The sequence below is a fragment of the Physeter macrocephalus genome, chromosome 19 (assembly GCF_002837175.3).
Source record: "Physeter macrocephalus isolate SW-GA chromosome 19, ASM283717v5, whole genome shotgun sequence".
In the NCBI taxonomy this organism is placed as follows: Eukaryota; Metazoa; Chordata; class Mammalia; order Artiodactyla; family Physeteridae; genus Physeter; species Physeter macrocephalus.
Window position 1 is genome coordinate 10,945,626 of NC_041232.1, and position 14,183 is coordinate 10,959,808.

Here is a 14,183-nt window from a genome sequence, read left to right on the forward strand (position 1 = left end):
CCCGATTAAAAAAATTAAAACAGGGCTTCCCTGGTGGCGCAGCGGTTGTGCGTCCGCCTGCCGATGCAGGGAAACCGGGTCCGCACCCCGGTCGGGGAGGATCCCACATGCCGCGGAGCGGCTGGGCCCATTTGCCATGGCCGCTGAGCCTGCGCGTCCGGAGCCTGTGCTCCGCAACGGGAGAGGCCGCAACAGAGGGAGGCTCGCATACCACAAAAAAAAAAAAAAAAAAAAAGAAATAAATGTTTGGACTTGTCCTAGTTCCTGGCCTAAGAGCTTCTAAAATCCTTGGAAAATTCCCTGAGCATTAGTGGTGAGAAGAGTTTTTTGTTACTCATTATAAGCTCCTTTCAACCATACTTGAGTTTATACTAATGAGGTGACTCTTGGTGGGTTCCTAGATAGCTTGAGGGTGAGGGCTGGTTACCAGATGAATCAACCATGTGATTAGAGCGTTGGAATTTTTAGTCTCACCTTACGTCCTCCTCCCAAAGGGAGAGGAGCTGGAGATTGAGTTAACCACAAATGGCCACAATGATTTAATCAACCATGCCTGTGTAATGGAACCTCCATAAAACCCCCTGAAGTATGGCCTTCAGAGAGCTTCCATGTGTCAGGAGGGTGCCGCACTTAAAGTCCACTGGGACAGACACTCCTGTGCTTGGGACCCATCCAGACCTTGCCCTACGTACCTCTTAGTCTGGCTGATCAACTGTACCCTTTATGATAAACTGATAAACGTAAGTAAAGTGTTTCCCTGAGTGCTGTGAGCCAATATAGCAAATTATCAAATACGAGGAGGGAGTTGTGGAAACCTTCAATTTATAGCCGGTTGGTCAGAAGCATGGTGACAAACTGGCCTTGTGACTGGCATCTGAAGTGGGGGAAGGGGGAGCAGTGTTGGGGACTGAGCCTTTAACTTGTGGGATCTGTTGCTAACTCCTCAGGTAGTTAGTGTGAGAACTGAATTAAATTGTAGGATACCCAGCTGAAGACATTTGTTGTCAGATGTTAATTGCTGTGAGTGAAAAACATCTTACTAGTCCTCAACACGATGGCCCTCTTGTCAACTGCTAGCCACATTTGGGGGTCCCCAGACCAACCATACTTCTGACCAACTGGCTACAAATTCAGGGTTTCCCATGACTCCCTTAGGTTTGATAATTCACTAGAAGGACCCACAGAGCTTGGGAAAGCACTAAACTTACAATTACAGCTTTATTATAAAGCACTAAACTTACAATTACAGCTTTATCAGAAAGCATAGAGATCAGGAACGGCCAAATGAAGAGACACATAGGATGTAGCCTTTAGGGGCAACACAGAGCTTTGGTGCCTTCTCCCTGTGGAGTCAGGGTGAGTCACACTCTGGGCACACAATAGGTTCACCAACCAGGAAGCTCCCGCCAGCCTAAGTGCCCACAGTTTTTATTGAGGTTTCGTCACCAAAGGCACGATAAATGAAATCACTTGTCACGTGACTGAACTCAGTCTCCAAACCTCTCCCCTCCTTGGAGGTGGAAAAGTCCAATCCTCTAATCACGTGATTGGTCTTTCTGGTGACCAGCTCACTATTCTGAAGCTATCTAGGGGCTCAATTTGAGTCACCTCATTAGCATAACATAGACACTTCTGTTGCTCAGGAAATTCCAAGGTTTTTCTGTGCCAGGAACCAGGGACAAAAATCAGAGACATTATATTCTTTATTATACCACAGCAGTATCACACTCATTGTCATTACCATTGTGTCTGTCTCCCTGGTAAGCTTCTGGGAAGGTAGAGAGCTTGACCTTTGTTTGCCACATATGGTGCCCTCTTTAAATTTGCTGAGCAAATCAATGAGGTTGGTGCTGATGTGGTTCTGGACTTCAGGTATTGGTTATGCTGTATTCAAAAACAGCACCTTGTAGCCAAAATGTCTATCAACAGGGAACTAGTTGAATAAATCACAGCACATCATACAATGGAATCACTACTGAAAAAGTATGAAGATGCTCTAGATAGATGTGCTAATAATAAATAGATCTCTAAGGCAGAATGTGTAGTACTACAAAAAAAAGTCAAGGTGCAGAACAATATAGAATGGTATGTTCTCTTTCACATACAATGAAAAGTGTTTAAATCCTAACTGTACAGCTTAGTGACAATTTACTAATTAATACATCCGTGTTTACCACTTTGCAGATCAAATTATAGAACATTTCCAGGACTTTGAAATCTTTCTCATATTTCCTTGCAGACCATACTCTCCAAATGGGAACCATTATTCTAACTTCTCTCACCTTAGATTAATTTTGCCTGATTTTGAACTTTATATCTTTGGAATCAGAGAATATACTGCCTATTTAAACTAAACATTCTATCCTGTTATAAATAAATAATGCTTTGTGACCTGCTTCTCCTGCTTACCACTATGTCATGAATGTCTTGCATTTATAATCTGCAAAAAGATGATGACTTTAAATTGTTGCATTGTAAATAATATGTTCTCTGCTATATTTAACTATCCTATTATTATTAATTTTTTTAAATTCATGAGGGAGGAGTTCAGAGAATCCATACAGGCAGCAAGTGGAGAAACTAGAACCGAGGCCTGCGTGTCAGGCGCTCACTTTTCCACTGCAAAAAGCAAAGTGCTCAATTATGGGCAGAGTCTTGCAGATGTCTCGCGCGAGGGCATTATAATATAGCAACAAGAATGACTAATAAGTATTAATGGCTCATAACGAGAACAAATGCCATTAATTATCTTAATATATAAGGCATATTAGTAATGTGTGTACAGAATTATTCATGCAAATATGATTAGCCTGTGTCAGGAGCAGCTGCTGGGCGCAGACCTGGACTCCCAGCTCCGGTCTCTGCCCCTCCTTCCAGATGTGCATGGGTTGGGACTTCTAGGGACGCGCCCCCGTGGAGCTCTGAGGAGCCAATCTGAGCGTGGAAGGCGGGGCTCTGGGAGCGACAACGGTGCTATCCAGTGGGCAGAGAGTCTGGGCCGCCCCTGGCCAATGGGCGCGCTCCTCCAAGACGGTCGGAAGTGGTGAGGCGACTCCGGGGGCCGTTGTTCAGCGCGGGGGCTGACTGAAGAGGCTCAGTGTCTTGGCTGGCTGGTCGGTTCGGCGTCTTTCCTCTCGTCCCAGGTGAGAGAAGCGGTGGCTAGCGCCTGGGTAACCTCCTGCGGCCTCCAGTTCGGGAGGAGGCCGGCATCCCGAGGGCGGGGTGTGTGGGCGAGGGGCTTCTGGGCCCGGGGGTCGCGGGGGTTTCTCGTAAGGAGAAAGGTGCCCGCGCCGCGGCGTCTCCCCTGGCCAGTGGGGGAGGCCGTACTTTCTTCTCTGGAAGCCGTAGCCTCGACAGCCCCTGGCGGCACCGCCCCTTCCAGGCCTTGGCCGCGGGGGCTGGGAGGCGGCCGTCCTTCGGAGCGCCGCCGTGGGCACCGCGCCCCGGGCGGGGCTGGGCCCGAGGCCCGAGCTGCTAGCCTCAGGGGTCGCGGATGGCCTAGTGCGGACTTTAGGCCGACGGGCCCGTGTTCGAGTCACCACTCGGAACAATTGTGCGACGGCTGTCTCCCTGGACTTCTCTTTCGCGGTCTCTGAAATGGGCATGATGGCTTTCACCTCGTAGGGTTGTGGTCTGGATTAAAAGATTGTCCATGTAAAGCGTTTAGCAATCAGTGAACACACAGTAAATGGCAACTATTATTTGTGAAGCTGGTGCCCTCTCCACTTCCCATCTCGGACGCCCCCTAGGAGGGGGCAGTTGGAAACCGCCTCCTCCTGGGTGTGGACCCTGCGGTGGTGTCTCCACCCCCTTGGGCACAGGAAATCCCGGGGGTGCTGGCTGACCCCTAAGAGGGGCGCCTTCTAAGGTTTGAAGGAAACTTATTCTACCAAAGCGCGTCCATGCATTCGCTCATTTACTCCTCCCAGTGACTCTTTAAAATATTGTCAGTTGTCTGCGTGAGGAATCTGAGGCCCAGGGAGGTTAAATAACACATCTGCAGAGTGGCAGAACCAGAATTGGCCCTGAGAGGGGCCGACTCCGAGCCCTGCGCGTCACCCCAACTCCCTTGCTGCTGGAAAACCGGGCACTTTCCTCATCCGAGGCTCTTACCTTGCCTTAGTGGGCTGGAATAATCTAAAGTAAATACAGGTATTAAAGTTGCAAGAGCTTTGCTTTCTGTATTGACATCTTGTTGAGAAAGAAGGAAAAATTTTCAGTGGTGAAACCTGGTAGACACGGTCTCAACTAAATGATAAAAGTTAGCATCATCCGTAATAATAGCATCATGTGCTTTCTGATATAATGCACTGAGATGAGCACAACATCACTTCTATGGTATTTCTGTCCAAAATGTATTAATCATGAGAAAACATCACATGAACCCAAACTGAAGTATATTCTACAGAATAGCCAGCTCATTTAATACGGTTATGCAAGATGAAAGACTGAAGGAATTCCCTGGTGGTCCAGTGGTTAGGGCTCTGTGCTTCCACTACAGGGGGCACAGGTTCGATCCCTGGTCAGGGAACTAAGATCCTGCATGCCTCGAGACCAAAAAAAAAAACAACAACAAAAAAGAAAGACTGAAGAAATCTCCCAGATCAAAGAAGATTAAGGAGAAATAACAGCTAAATGCAATATGTGACTCTGGATTGCATCCTGAACCAGAGAAAGGGCATTAGTGGCATGATTTATGAAATTAACTAATTGTAGATTAGTTATTAGTATTGTATTAGTGTTAGTTTCCTGCACTTGGTCATTTTACTATGGTTATTTATGATGTACTGGGTGAGAGGTATGTGGGAATTCTTTGTGCTGTTTTTGCAAGTCAAATTATCTAAAATGAAAATTAAAAAATCAAAAGGTAAAACCCTAGTGTGTTGGGTATTAAATGAAATGCACTGGTTTTGGTGACATTTTCTGTGCACTGTTTTTTTTTTGTTTTGTTTTTGTGTTTTGCTTGTCATTCTTAAAGCAGAAATGAAATTGAAAGATCATACTTCTTCCTTTGTTGTTTTCAGGAACAGCTAAAGATGGCTGAATTTCTGGATGGCCAGGACACTCGACTGTGTGACAACTGGTAAGGAATCTAAGAAATGTTCTTGGAATGAGGACAGTTCTTTAAAGAGTTGGTTTATTTATTGGCAGGTTAAAATTGGAGCCATATAATACGTTGTGCAAATATGTGGGACTAAAGCTTTTTTAACAATTTTGGATAAAATTGCCTGTTCTAGAAATTCAACAACATGGTTGGTTTAGGTAGCATAGAGTAGTGACTAGACTGATGGGGTGAAGCTGGGATTCAGGGCTCTGGTTCCTACCATTAATTAGTTAATGACTTTTGGCAAGTCACTTGACTGCTTTGAAACCTCACTTTTCTGACCTATAGGTAAGGGAATTTATTTTTTGTCTTCCTGGAAAAATATTGTACTTTTTAAGGTTTTTTTGCTTTTTTTTTTTTTTTTTTTTTTTTTTTTTTTTTTTTAATTTATTTATTTGGCTACACTGGGTCTTAGTTGTGGCATGCAGGATCTTTAGTTGCAGCGCGTGGGCTCTTAGTTCCAGCATGTGGGATCCAGTTCCCTGACCAGGGATCAAACCCGGGCCCCCCCTGCATTGGGAGCATGGAGTCTTAGCCACTGGATCACCAGGAAAGTCCCTGCTTTTTAAAAGATGCTAAAAATATAATGAAATGTTCGGACTAGAGCAGTGTTTTATAAAGTGCGTTGCAAGGATTTCCCTGAATGGCTACAGTGGCTGTCTTGAGGTTGATTGGGAGCAAGGTTTAGTGTGAACTTGTCTCTACATATACAACCAGAGCAGCTCAACTGTTTTTTTTGTTTTTTTTGCGGTAAGCGGGCCTCTCACTGTTGTGGCCTCTCCCGTTGTGGAGCACAGGCTCTGGATGCTCAGGCTCAGCGGCCACGGCTCACGGGCCTAGCTGCTCCGCGGCATGTGGGATCTTCCCGGACCGGGGCACGAACCTGTGTCCCCTGCATCAGCAGGTGGACTCGCAACCACTGCGCCACCAGTGAAGCCCTTTTTTTAAAAAAAAAAATATAAATTTATTTAATTTATTTATTCTTGGCTGTGTTGGGTCTTTGTTGCTGCGCACTGGCTTTCTCTAGTTATGGTGAGCGGGTGCTAGTCTTTGTTGCGGTGTGCGGGCTTCTCATTGCAGTGGCTTCTCTTGTTGTGGAGCACGGACTCTAGGTGCCGCAGGCTTCAGTGGTTGTGGCACGTGGGCTTAGTAGTTGTGTCTCACGGGCTCCGGAGTGCAGGCTCAGTAATTGTGGCGCATGGGCTTAGTTGCCCCGCGACATGTGGGATCTTCCCGGACCAGGGCTCGAACCCGTGTCCTCTGCATTGGCGGGCGGATTCTTAACCTCTGCACCACCAGGGAAGCCCCAGCTCAACTGTTTTTATAAAGGATTTTGCTGAAGGAATGTTCACTGCTTTAAAAAAATAAAAGTCTAGTCAAAGTCTTCCAGCAGTCCAATTTAATCATTATCATTTCATGATTCCAAAACTGTTAAGTGGAAAGACTGGATGCAGACTTGAATGTCAAGCTTTCTTATTTTGTTGTTTTTAACCGACAAGAGTGACAAGAAAGAGCAACTCTTTCTTGCTGAAATGAAACTTAAGAGTTCAGCTAGTAATCAGCCGATTCCTAGCTGAAATGAAACTTAAGAGTTCAGCTAGTAATCAGCCGATTCCTAGCTGAAATGAAACTTAAGAGTTCAGCTAGTAATCAGCCGATTCCTGGTTGGGATTTCTCAAGAACCTGGTATTTCAATGATATACAAGTTCCCTTACTGAAAGCAAAAGAAAAAAGCAAAGCAGAACTATCTGTGCTCTGTTTAACTTACCAAACTGTGTTAGAAGGTGAGAGATGTTTTTTTCTTTTAAAGTCAGTCACAGAGCTCATTTTTTAAAAATAAATTTATTTTAAACTTTTATTTATTTATTTTGGCTGTGTTGGTTCTTTGTTGCTGTGTGCGGGCTTTCTCTAGTTGTGGCGAGCAGGGGCTACTCTTTGTTGCAGTGCGCCATCTTCTCATTGCGGTGGCTTCTCTTGTTGCGGAGCGCAGACTCTAGGCACACGGGCTTCAGTAGTTGCAACACGGGCTCAGTAGTTGTGGTGCATGGGCTTAGTTGCTCCGTAGCATGTGGGATCTTCCTGGACCAGGGCTCGAACCCGTGTCCCCTGCATTGGCGGGCAGATTCTTAACCACTGCGCCACCAGGGAAGTCCAGAGATTTTTTTTTTTTCTGTTTTGAATGGTTATTAATTATTGGTTCAATTTCATTAATAGATATAGGCCTATTCAGATCATCTATTTCTTTTTTTTAACTAAAAGTTTATTTTATTTAAAAAAATTTTTAAAGTTACTTTCCATTTACAGTTAATACAAAATATTGCCTATATTCCCTGTGTTGTACAATACATCCTTGAGCCCATCTTACAATACTTTGTACCTCCTGCTCCCCATCCCCTATATTGTTCCTCCCCACCCCCCACTCATAACCACTAGTTTCCTCAGTGTGTCTGTGAGTCTGCTTCTTTTTTCTTATATACACTAGTTGGTCATATTTTGTTAGATTCCACATATAAATGATATCATACATTTGCAACTATTTTCTCCCATTCGGTAGGTTGCCTTTTTTTTAATCATTTCTTTATTTTTTTTCCCATGTTCAATATTTGTTATCTATTTTATACATATTGGTGTATACGTGTCAATCCCAATATCCCAATTCATCCCCCCCACCCCACTTTCCCCTCTTGGTGTCCATGCATTTGTTCTCAGAGATGTTGATAAGGAAAACAGTTTGACCCACATTGTTGAAAGGTTGAGTCAGATAAAAATTTTTCTTTTTTTATTGCCTTTTTCTTTCTGCTCAGCTTCTTGGCAGCATTAAGATATAATCAGAACAACTGCTGGTCACAATATTCTTTCCCTGCATGGAATTAAGATTTTATTTCTGTGAGGGTGTCTTGCCTTATAGGGTATTTTTTCTACTGTGCTACTATCAATTTGCCATTTTAAAACTATTGTAGTTCTGTTTAGGTTTTATGTGTACTGTTCCTGATGCAAACTGTAATAATCAATGATACAAATATTCACAAGGAAACATTGTGATTTTATAAGAAAACAGACAAATTGGCTTTAACATCAGTTAAGATATTCTTATTTTATTGGTCCACTCCAATTTGAAGGAATCTCAAGCCTAGGACAGTATATAAATAACTATGCTAAGGGAGTTTAAAAAAAAGGGGGGAGAAAGTTAATGGAAAGCTAATGAAAACAAGGTTATTCAAAGCCAAAGCAATTTATTAAAAGAAAAAAAGCAGATTAGCATGGAAAGCTGACTAAGCCAGCACAAACCTCCCGACTGGGTAGCCCTGTTTAAATTCCAGGTTTTAAAATTTTGTCTCTAGAGCCATATTCCTGTTGTTCCTTAAGAAAAGTTAAGGTACTCATCAAAATATGAGCTGCGATTAAACCTGCTGGGCCAGTAAAAAGAATAGTTTGTTGTGATTGAAGATGTTTTTTGCATGTTATCTCTTTTCTTACTGTATTGTCCGATTGATGGGAGAGTTTGCGTCTAGGGAACAGAAACTTCAGTGTTAGAAGGCTTTGACTTTTTATTTTTGCATGGCTCGATGTGTTTAGCATTTGGAAGGCTACTGGGGATTTTTCTGAAAGCCTTGGCTTGCCTTTCATTCATTTCTATCTAAAATGAAATTTCATCTCTTACTTGGCTAGTCCTTCTTGGGGCTTTTAGCAGTTTTATCTAGAATGGAATTGTGTTCTCATTTATCTCACTTAGAATGTCTTGAGTTTATCTGTAGGTAGGTAGCAAGTATATTGGTATTTTGTCTGGTTAGTACATTTGGCGGAACTACCTTGGCAGTTAAATTTAAAAAGAAAGCAAAACCATCAGGCAACTGTTTCACGTAATTGTTGCAAATAGCTTTTATCTTTTTCTTTCATCGTTTCCCAAGAGGTGAAGATGTGTAATAGTAAATGCTCTGTGACCTTACCTAACAGCTGCTTTTGATTCTTGCTTCTTTATGTTATGATCCTTAATATTTTTTAACTCTAAAAGTTTAGTGGCATTATGTATGTAGAATGCTCTATGTCAAAATAGCCCTGTAAAATAAAAACTATAGACATTTATTTTTTTGACTTTAAAAGAAAATTATTGTCAAAATTATGAAAAAAGAATGTAGAATCTCAGCACTGTAAGCAGTAGTTACTGGCTTTAATTTTTTGTGGCATTTGTGCACATAGGATTTGCAATCAGGATACAGCTTTGCTTCTTGAACTTTGTTGATGTACCATATTTAACTAGCTTTTCCCTTAGAGTTCAGATTTTTTTCTTTTTTAATAAATTTTTATTTATTTATTTTTGGCTGTGTTGGGTTATTGTTTCTGTGCGAGGGCTTTCTCTAGTTGTGGAGAGCGGGGACCACTCTTCATCGTGGTGCGCGGGCCTCTCACTGTCACGGCTTCTCTTGTTGCAGAGTACAAGCTCCAGACGCACAGGCTCAGTAGTTGTGGCTCACGGGCTTAGTTGCTCCGTGACATGTGGGATCTTCCCAGACCAGGGCCCGAACCCGTGTCCCTGCATTGGCAGGCAGATTCTCAACCACTGCGCCACCAGGGAAGCCCGAGTTTAGATATTTTTAATGGTTTTTGGTTTTTTACCATTTTATGACACTAATGATAATCTTCATAATCCCAAGAGTAGAATTACTGGGTCTTTAACATGTAATTACAGGATCTTTAAATACTCTTTAAGCATATAATTTTATGGTCCTAGAGATGCATTTGTAGACAGTTTATTTTAAAAAATTATTTTTATTATTATTTTTAAGTTAATTGATTAATTTATTTATTTTCAGCTGCATTGGGTCTTTGATGCTGCGCGCGGGCTTTCTCTAGTTGCCGGGAGTGGGGGCTACTCTTCGTTGCAGTGCGCGGGTAGCTTCAGTAGTTGTGGCTCACCGGCTTAGTTGCTCCACGGCCTGTGGGCTCTAGTTGCCGGGAGTGGGGGCTACTCTTCGTTGCAGTGCGCGGGTAGCTTCAGTAGTTGTGGCTCACCGGCTTAGTTGCTCCACGGCATGTGGGATCTTCCTGGACCAGGACTCGAACCCATGTCCCCTGCATTAGCAGGCGGATTCTTAACCACTGCACCACCAGGGAAGTCCTGTAGACTGTTGAAAAGCAATGGTTTTATACTACCATTAGCAATATTTTAGAGTACTAGTTTCATAACATCTTTAATAGTGGGACTAATTTTAATATTTATTAGTTTAATAGAGTTAGATGACAACTTTGATTTATAGCTCCTTCCACTATGTATTTTAATATTCCACAGTTTTGAAAAGCTTAGGCTGGCTTAATTTAAAACCAGTGGTTTCCTTAGAAAGCTGGGAATTTTGGAGAAATAGGGGAAGTTAAATGTATTGAAACATTGGTCATTTCCCTCTTTATCCATTTGAGTTTTCTTCCCATCTCTCACACTTGATTGTTATTCTGTATCACCTTCCAGTTTTGGTATGAGAGCTGCCTTGATAGTTCTACCTTCGGATAAAAATGAATTTGCATTTTTTGGTGTCTTGGTCTTTGAGACTGGGAGTATGACTGTCGCTGGAGGCACATCATTCATCCTACTTTGAAATGTTTCTTAGACTATGAAGATAAAAACTATAAAAGAGAAATAAGCTATCTACACCTTAACGTGGGAGAAGGTTTCTATAGTATTCAGCTTCAGAGGCAAAATGGGTTATTAAAGATTTGTTGTGTAGGGCTTCCCTGGTGGCACAGTGGTTGAGAGTCTGCCTGCCGATGCAGGGGACACAAGTTCGTGCCCCGGTCCGGGAAGATCCCACATGCCGCGGAGCGGCTGGGCCCGTGAGCCATGGCTGCTGAGCCTGCGCGTCCGGAGCCTGTGCTCCGCAACGGGAGAGGCCACAACAGTGAGAGGCCCGCGTACTGCAAAAAAAAAAAAAAAAAAAAAAAAAAAAAGATTTGTTGTGTAACTATCTGTATTTATCCTGTTCAGTATTTTACTTTCTGAAAATTTATTCTAGGTGACATACTTACAAGCACATTCTTTTAATGCATCCTTTAGTTAGACTGTGAAATTGGAGCTTTCTAATGGTCATAACCAAATGAGTGAAAGGAAGGCCTTTGAATATTATGTGCCTCTAGTTTGAGCGTGTATGTACTCTGGGAGAGGGGATCAGGATTTCATTTTTGTACATTTCTGCAGTGAAGTTTACACCAACCCAGCCACAGAGCTTGGTCCCAATTAGTGTCCAGCCTGCTTTGAAAGACACGTTGGACATAAAGGAGGCAAGTTGCCCTTCCCCCACTGACGATCCCAAAGCTGGCATCTGCTTCTTTTGGTTTGACTTTTAGTGGGATAAAATCTACTGAGATTAAAGCTACCTGAGACTGAGAGTGAAAATAAATGGTAGGCTGTTTTTTAAATAATCCTGGAGTGGATCATTGTGCTTTGGGGCATGGATGGTTTTGGAAAAGCCTAGCTCAGCTAGCTCTTCCTGGCATCTGACTTCATGTTGTTAGTTGTGATAAGCTCTGGCATCTAGAAAGTGAGGCTGAGCTTTTAGAGATAGTGCATAGCACTGATAACTCAGTGTTGCACAGAAGACTCAAAACCTTCAGGAGTTAATTCTTGAAAAGCAGGGGTAGTAACAGTCGTAAGAGCTTATACACTAGATACTCACTAAAGAGAAATAATGGAGACTAAAGATTGGACAGGACAGATTTCCGTGTGATACCTCTGGGCATAGATGTCAGTAATTCTTGCCTTTTTCTTTGATCTATTTCTATAGCAAAAAAGAAATTCCTGTGTTTAACTTTACCATCCATGAGATCCACTGTCAAAGGAACATTGGTATGTGTCCTATCTGCAAGGAACCATTTCCCAAATCTGACATGGAGACTCATATGGCTACAGAACACTGTCAGGTGAACCACCAAGTACTTAGATGTTAATAAATGGATTATACTTGCTATTGTGTAATAGCAAGTGAGCATGTTGTCACAAATAACTTACTGATTCTTGCTTCTTACCCTAGGTGACCTGCAAATGTAACAAGAAGTTGGAGAAGAGGCAGTTAAAGAAGCATGAGGTTAGTTGCCCTGCACTATGAAGGCAGTGAATTACCATGGGGCCAATTCTATTGAGATTACAGAGCCACATGCAGAGCAGAAAGCCAGTGTTGTTGAGTCTTTGTTCTCCACAAGCTCCATGCACCCTGCCTCTCAAAGCCTATTTGAGACTTTGTTTGCTGCCAGATTTGACTGCATGGCTGCTGTGCTTTATGCTCAAGCCTCAGAGCTTTTCCCTTTGGAACCAAGTCATTTCTCCTGGGGTTTCTTTATTGGCAGGCTCACTTGAGTGCTAAACCAAGCCTGGGATTGCTGGTGTGGTACGACCTCTAGCACACAGCCTGCCTTACATCTTGTAATTTCATTTTGACTTTTTTTTTTTTTTTTTTTTGTGGTACGGGGGCCTCTCACTGTTGTGGCCTCTCCCGTTGCGGAGCACAGGCTCTGGACGCGCAGGCTCAGCAGCCATGGCTCACGGGCCCAGCCAGTCGGCGGCATGTGGGATCTTCCCGGACCGGGGCACGAACCCGTGTCCCCTGCATCGGCAGGCGGACTCTCAACCACTGCGCCACCAGGGAAGCCCCATTTTGACTTCTTGATCACTTGGATGACATGCTGTTTATACCCAAAGAAATTCTCAGAGAGCATTTGATGAGAGAATATCATTTGGTGCCTAGTTGAGATAAAATTGGCTGTAGTTGAATGAGTATGTGTGTGTGCATATATATACATGTATATATATATATATATATTTTTTTTTTTTGAATGAGTTAAAAATCCCAACAACTATTTAGTTGGTGGTCATGCATGAGTGTGTGTACGTATGTAAAAATTCATCAAGGTATGCACTTATGATTTGTGCATTTCATTCTATGTATCTAAAAAAACTATTAACTTATTAATTTATAATTTTAAAAGGTGATTCATATTTAATGTAGAAAACTTGAAAAATATAAAAAGAAAGAAAGAACTACTCATGACCCCACAGCTCAGAGATAAACATCTCATAAATAATTTAGCACTCTTACTGTCATTATTTTTTCTAAGCATTTGACTTACATTTTACTGGGCCTCACCAGCAAAAGGGGGGTTATGATTGAGGTCATATTAACAATAATAATAAGTATTTCTTTGGCTCTTAACATCTACTTGCTGCATAAAACAACTCCAATCAGTTGTCCCCCTCTTCTCCTTTTTCTCCCAGATATTTCTGGGAGTCATATGGTGATAACACCAATCATTATAAAGGTACAAGTACAAAGTATTTCCTAACATTCCTGCAAGTCAGGCTATGACAGTTGTAGACCACAGATTAAAGAGTTAAAAAAAAATTCTCCTTTAAAAAAAAATTGACACTTTATTTGCTGTTCTTGTGAGTTACTAGCAATTTTTAGGGTTGTTAACAAAGTACTTTATATTATGTGGTGTGTGCCAGCAATTATTTGCTCTTTTGCTTTTGAATAACTTAAATCAGTGGCATTTATCTGATAAAACTTTTCTTTAAAAAAAAATCTTTCTGAATTGATATTATAGCTACATGGTATATAATTTTAAAGCCACAAAAGCATATATATAAAAATTATCTCTCTTCCACCCCTATTCCTAAGCACTCTTTGTCAGTTTCTTATGTTTTCTGTAAGAGATATTCCATGCATATACAAACAATGTGAAAAATGTTTGAAGTATCATTTATTTATTTTTATTTTTATTTTTTTTAACATCTTTATTGGAGTATAACCGTATATCCTCAAGTCCATGCTCTAGTAGGTCTGTGTTTTATTCACATCCTACCACTAATCTCTCTTTTTTTTTTACATCTCTAAATATTTATTTATTTATTTATTTATTTATTTATTATTATTATTTTTTAACATCTTTATTGGAGTATAACTGTATTACAATAGTGTGTTAGTTTCTGCTTTACAACAAAGTGAATCAGTTATACATAGACATATGTTCCCATATCTCTTCCCTCTTGCGTCTCCCTCCCTCCCACCCTCCCTATCCCACCCCTCTAGGTGGTCACAAA

At 41.9% G+C, this 14,183-nt stretch overlaps 1 protein-coding gene across 2 annotated transcripts in view; it reads left to right on the forward strand.

Moving 5' to 3' along the window:
- The first annotated feature begins 3,018 nt into the window (after positions 1-3,018).
- Positions 3,019-14,183, forward strand: part of TRAFD1 (TRAF-type zinc finger domain containing 1) — a 32,829-nt gene continuing 21,664 nt past the window's right edge. For both annotated transcript variants that reach the window (XR_003677216.2, XM_007114337.3), the window contains exons 1-4: positions 3,019-3,143; positions 5,025-5,083; positions 11,875-12,010; positions 12,121-12,174. Coding sequence is in view for 1 of the 2 variants with exons in the window: in XM_007114337.3 (XP_007114399.1) it covers positions 5,037-5,083; positions 11,875-12,010; positions 12,121-12,174 (237 nt within the window). In the remaining variant the exon portion in view is untranslated. The remainder of the gene's footprint in view (positions 3,144-5,024; positions 5,084-11,874; positions 12,011-12,120; positions 12,175-14,183) is intronic.